At 35.5% G+C, this 6,595-nt stretch overlaps 1 protein-coding gene across 2 annotated transcripts; it reads left to right on the top strand.

The window, feature by feature from the left end:
• The first annotated feature begins 1,965 nt into the window (after positions 1-1,965).
• LOC310721691 (elastase-1-like) lies at positions 1,966-6,337 on the top strand. Of its 2 annotated transcripts, XM_083533594.1 has the most exons (8): positions 1,966-2,064; positions 2,370-2,467; positions 2,647-2,747; positions 3,685-3,810; positions 4,665-4,801; positions 5,585-5,727; positions 5,862-6,011; positions 6,222-6,337. In XM_083533594.1, the coding sequence occupies exons 1-8, from the start codon at positions 2,025-2,027 to the stop codon at positions 6,231-6,233; spliced, it is 807 nt and encodes a 268-aa protein (XP_083389720.1). In that variant the 5' UTR covers positions 1,966-2,024; the 3' UTR covers positions 6,234-6,337. The 2 variants fall into 2 exon arrangements, with proteins under 2 accessions (XP_083389720.1, XP_083389719.1); XM_083533593.1 differs by lacking the exon at positions 6,222-6,337 and having other exon boundaries at positions 5,862-6,049.
• Positions 6,338-6,595: the final 258 nt, after the last annotated feature.

Here is a 6,595-nt window from a genome sequence, read left to right as displayed (position 1 = left end):
ACCACTTCTCAAAATCTTACAATAATCTTCCAAGTTCTCACAAAGTAACTTCACAACATTTCTCAGAGGAACACAAACCCATGTATGTTTTGGCATGGATTCTACTCCTTTATGTTTTTGTATTTTGTAGCCTTGACCCCACTCCCAGTTGCAGACATGGCTATCGATTTACCCTCACCTTTGGTTCACCTTGGAGTTCTGACTCCAGGTGGGGATTTTCATGATGTTTCTCAGGAACGCCTTAATATATTAGCAAGTATAACCAGCTGCCAGTAGATTAGCTCCAGTGCACTCCCCTAGCTGAATCCTGCCGAATAATATATCCTTATTTAAAAATTGCTGGATGGCTTCTGTATATATATATATATGGCATGAAAACGTATTTACACTCTATGTTAAAGCAAATTACCAAATTAACAGTTTAGAGTTACTCTGCTGCATCTGAAGTACAGTAATATTTCTTATATGCAATATTTGCACTTGTACATCTATAAACAGTTATTTCTGTTATTACTTATTGTCATTATTACTAGCTTCAAATATTAACATTCATTCTATAGTGTTTATCACATTACATTTTAGAGCATACAAATAGAATAATAGGTCAATGAGGTCCTGAATCACGTTCAATTACTGAACATGACTCTGAAAGCAATTCTGAATTTTAATCATGGAGTCAGTTGTGTTCAGTTGTGTTTTTCCTTCAATGTTTTAGATGCGTAGAATATTTATTTATTCAGAAACTAAGGCTGCAGATTTGCATGTTTACTTCAGCTTTATTTGATGATGTCTGACTTTGGAGGCTTTCCAACCAGTAGCATTCTGATGGCCTTCTGTGTTGTCTGAAGCTTAATAGCCCAGTATTTTTTATTATATGCAATATTTGCACTTGTACATCTATAAATAACAGTTATTTCTGTTGTATAGGATACAAAAAGTATAAGTAGTTATTTCACTATCCACTGTAATTTCTTAAGAAAAAACGCCTTTATAATGAAAATGTTCCTGTGCCAGAAAGCTTGATCTGAGAAGTTAAAACATTGCCAATTCCATGATCCCAATTTTGGTTAGTTCTCTTAGTTCTTACTCACCTCCCAATTACATACCAATTGGGCTACTGGGTAAGATAAAGATATTCAGAGAATAGTCCTAGAAGACCCTGGATCTAGCATGACTCGAATACTTAAATAAAGTGGTTATGCCAAGTAAGATAAGATAAAGAGTGGATGTATGAATAATTACTAGACATTATATATTTTTAAATGCCAACAAAGCCAAAAAAAGAGCACACCCCCGACCCACCTGAAGATATTTATCACAACCATCTCTGCACCACCCAACAAGTCTCTTACCTGTCTCAACAGAACTCACAATTTTTCAAGGCATTTCTACAAGAAGTCATGCATTAAGACTCTTTTCTACTCTTCTCTTTACAGGCACTCAGGTGGTAGAATAAATTACCCTCCGGTGTCTGAACAGATGCGTCACTTGCTATCTTTATCTTTAAGACTAAAGACCTATTTTTATAACAAGCACTCCTATGAGCACTAATATCATACAAAAAAAATCCTTATCCTTGGTTTTTTTGCTCCATTAATTTCTCCCGTAAACATTATTTAGCTTCATGGTACTATTTACACTCTGACCTATTGAACCAGCATGAGGATATTTTTTTTAATTATACTCTTTTAGAATGTTCTGGATATAATGCTATGAAAGCTATAAATGTTTATATAGCTCTCTCTCTCTCTCTCTCTCTCTCTATATATATATATATATATATATATATATATATATATATATATATATATAAAATACTGTTCAGTTTTTCTATATATATAATCCAGAAGGAAAAGTTTTCAGGGTTGGCAGAAAAATAACCTTGGTGAATCTGATAATCGTGAGATTGTGCACACCTGCAGTGGAAAATTTAAGCCTATAATCGATCACTGCTTTCTTTGTGATAGTATATAAAGCAGTGGCAGAAGTATACCAGAGTATGCAAATCCTGACTGACTGCAGTCATGCTGAGATTCATTTTGTTGAGCGTCCTGGTAGCCCTGGGTAAGCCATTGCTCCTAAACAAACCTAGAAAATCAGAAACATTTACCAAAAAATTACTAAATGCAATGGATGTGACTATAAGATTAATCTTTCGTTGTTCATAATGTACTTGTTTTTGCTTAAGGCTGCATCAGACCACTACTGTTCCTGAATAACAAGTGGAACATACTTTCATTGAAAGTGTATATATAGGGGTGATAGATGTATAAAACTGTGCCTGTGTGTGTGTGTGTGTGTGTGTGTGTGTGTGTGTGTGTGTGTGTGTGTGTGTGTGTGTGTGTGTGTGTGTGTGTGTGTGTGTATAGCTGTGGCCGCAGACAGGCCTGAGCCCAGATACCTGGAGTATGTAGGGGAAAGAGTTGTAGGTGGAGAAGTGGCCCGGCCGAACACATGGCGCTGGCAGGTAAGTTTTTGTTCCATTATAAGTAGGCACAGACATCAGGTTGTGGAATTTTTTAACCTTAAAAAACACAAATATTTTCCAGTTAACAATCTTGGGCTAATCATTTTCAAATTGGAATAATACTATTTTGCTATTATAGTGAAATATATTTAAAATTCTCTCTTTCATTCGTTCTGTAGATTTCACTACAGTATTTGTCTGGCAGTTCTTACTACCACACATGCGGCGGAACTCTGATCAGGACTCGCTGGGTTATGACTGCTGCTCACTGTGTTGACACGTGAGTCAAAAACACATACAGAACACAATCAAACATGGGCTATTAACAAAAAAATATCACAGATCTCTCTTTTCAATAATAAAGCTGTTTAGAAATTCTGATGTAGACTTAAATTCCCTTGGTACTTTTTATAATGAAGGAGTCAGTGTAATGTGAATAAAATAGTAATAAGATGGTAAACTTCCTAGTGCTTGTAAGTAAACTTGCTGTTAATTTCTTGACTACTGGAGCTAAGAATATGAGATAATACAATCATGAAATAGTTTTTCTGCACCATGCAGTGACATTACATATTTTCTAAAATAATAATAAAAAGGTAATTTTCTAATATTCTTTACATGAGTTTCAGACAAGAGACTGGACTCATATTCATGACGTGGTCTTTTACTGCTGCACATGGTGTAATGGAAAACACCATTCAGAGTGACTTCATAATCAAACAGTTTGCTTCTAAAGTGGTTTGGCTTAAATTCAGCCAGGATATGTTACTTAGCATCCACTGTCTCATACTCTTTATATATTTTTCAATATAAACAATTCTACTAAAACTTATAAATGGGTGTCATCTGCATAGCAGTAGAAACACAGGGGTGCATGATCAAATCTGAGAATTGTGAAATAACGTGCCTAAATTTTGCATCCTAACATTTATAATTTGCAAACCGAGGCGTGAAAAAGCAGGAATTTTCTTAATGTGTCTAATCAAGTATTGTGATCCGTGGATTCAAACCTCTGTCACTGTCCTGTAGTAGAATATTTACTACTTTAAACAGTTCTTTGGTCAGGCCTTAAAAGCAAATATATAAACCTTAAAACATAATAAAAAAAATGATTGTAAAATTTGCCAACTAAAGTAAATGTAAAACAAGGAAAGTTTTTTATTTATTGTTTCACTTATTTTTGTGTTTTTTCATGTTATACAAATATATCTTTACAGACAGAGAACATGGCGTGTTATCCTGGGAGAACACGACATTTACAACCATGAAGGCACAGAACAGTACATGAGTGTCAGTGCTGTCCACATTCACCCTCAGTGGAACCGCAATAATGTTGCTGGAGGGTATGAGATCACTACAACTGAAATTTTACACTGTACAGAATATAATCTTATTATTACTAGCTTCAAATATTAACATTCATTCTATAGTGTTTAGTGAGCATACAAATAGAATAATAGGTCAATGAGTTCCTGAATCACATTCAACTACTGAACATGACTCTGAAAGCAATTCTGAATTTTAATCATGGAGTCAACATTTATTTGTTCAGTTGTGTTTTTCCTTCAATGTTTTGGCAAAGGAAATGCATAGAATATTTATTTATTTAGAAACTAAGGCTGCAGATTCCCTATTTGCATGTTTACTTCAGCTTTATTTGATGATGTCTGACTTTGGAGGCTTTCCAACCAGTAGCATTCTGATGGCCTTCTGGGTAGTCTGAAGCTTAATGGCCCGATTTAGCTTTAGGAATTTTGGCCACCATATCAATAGTAATGCACTGGGCCTCCTAAACCATGTTCTCAAGAGGACACTTGGAATCATCCCCCCGTCCCCCTGATTGTGGCATGCACAGCAGTATGTGCACCTTTTGCTCGTAAGGGCTTTTTATAGGTGACTTGATTAGCCATTGTTCAACCAGAAGGTCATTAAATCAAAGTCCACTGACCTTTTTTGTAATTCACAAGGTGAAGTCTCTCAATTTGCAAACTCATTCTGGAATTATGCTTCCATTAAACATCATTATATATCATCTGGACAGAAATGTCTTTTTTCTTTATAGATTGACCTACGAAATGTAGATCCAAGACTGAATTTGCCCAAATAGAAATTTTCGCCCAATGTTGCACAGATAATTACGGTTATTATTAAATACAAAATAATAATTACAGTACTTTATTTACTATCCTGCTCTAAGGTATGACATTGCCCTGCTGCGTCTGTCTTCTGATGCCACTCTGAACTCCTATGTGCAGTTGGCGGCTTTACCTCCCTCAGGTCAGGTTCTGCCCAACAACAACCCTTGTTACATCACCGGCTGGGGAAGAACTCAGAGTGAGTAAACTAATCACACACACCAACTATCATTTTAAGAATAATTACACTATATCACTGGTGAATTTCTTTTTCTTTTTCTTAATAAAAGAGGTTTTAAATAAGATTATCTTTCTAATAAGTTGTTGCCTCTTGACAAGTAAATCACATGTACGTTAGCAGACACCAAGTCTAATATTTAAACTAATGCATCTGCTATGCTTCTGCCTTGGAGTAGTCTGAAGGGCAGAGGACTTTCTGGTTTCCCATTTATGCATGTGTTTACAAGCTGCATTTTTTCCCACAAGTTCGAGAAAGAGTTAAAAAAATTTAAAGTAAATTTGTCTGGCAGACATTCTGTAAGATTAAAAATGTCTATTAACAATTAAAAATTATGGCATGTCATTCGTTAATCTAGTAAAAAATTTGAATCACTGCCACATTTGTGGTATAAGTGAAATAAATCACTCCAGACTGGGCTGTTATTGGAAAATAAACATCTTGTGAGTGCCTAATCACACCACCATGTCATGGACTATTTTCCTTTAACAGCAAATTAAACAGCTTTTCCCCCCCATATATTTTATTTTGAAGAAAGGTTTGGTCAGTCTTTTGCTATAGTAAATAGTTACTTTCAGGTCAAATGCATCATGTTTGTCCTCTGATTTTATCTCCCATAGTGACTCAGAACACTTCATCTAGCAAAAAACCATATAGCATTTTATTTACTGGTCCAGTATAAAGGTTAGATATTTTACCTCAGAATTTATCTTATCAAACTTTAACGGTTTGTCATCTCTCCAGCTGGCGGTCAGATTTCTGCTAAGCTAAAACAAGCCTATCTGCCTGTGGTGGACCATCAGACGTGCTCGAGCAGCAGCTGGTGGGGCAGCACGGTCAAGAACACCATGGTGTGCGCTGGAGGCTACAATGAATCCGGTTGCCAGGTCTGAGTTAAAATATGTTGATGAAGGTCTTCTGTTGTCTGGGTCATTTAAAATGTCTAAGTAGACAAAAAAGTTAAGTTGAAGTTTTTATTATCAAACCACAAGCCATTTAACAAGTCTTTGTGTGAAAACAGGGTGACTCTGGCGGCCCCCTGAACTGCCAAGTGAACGGACAGTACGTTGTCCATGGAGTTACCAGCTTTGTGTCATCTCTGGGCTGCAACACTGTGAGGAAGCCCACCGTCTTTACCCGTGTCTCAGCCTACAATAGCTGGATCAGTAGTGTAAGTGCACTTACTGTTTAGATCTTTGTACTCACTTGACAAACAAAACACTAGGTACTGATTTTGATAAATAATATTATCATAAGGTGTAGGTTTAACAGATATTTTCATTATTTTGTAAGATCATCAACTTGATGGTTCAATTTCTGTCTATATCATCAAAAAAAACATGACCATTTTCATATTCTGTATTATTATTCCTAATTTCAGATCATTGGATAGACAGGATGGAGATGTTGAAGCCAGAGTAACATCTGATACACATCCCCTATGCTCACAAGTATGGATGGGAAAAAAATGTAATAAACACCTTGTATCTCTTTAAATCATTCTTGATTTCATTCTTTTTTGCAAACAAATGACCAGAATACGTTTCATGCGTAACTACAATAAATGATTTAGCCAGAAAGCTGTGCAGTTGCACATTGTTATTAATATAAACATAAACCTAATGCTATAGCTACAATCATGTAATAAATCAATTAAAACCAATATGACATACCAGTAAAAGTGCCAGTTGCATTATAATGGTTCTAGTTCTTGTAAACATCTCTAAACTTGGTCTAGAGTTAAAAAAGGTTGAC

This window comes from Silurus aristotelis, assembly GCF_946808225.1.
Source record: "Silurus aristotelis genome assembly, chromosome: 28".
Lineage (NCBI taxonomy): Eukaryota > Metazoa > Chordata > Actinopteri > Siluriformes > Siluridae > Silurus > Silurus aristotelis.
Note: the sequence above shows the minus strand (reverse complement) of the source record. Positions and strands in the feature narration are given on the sequence as shown.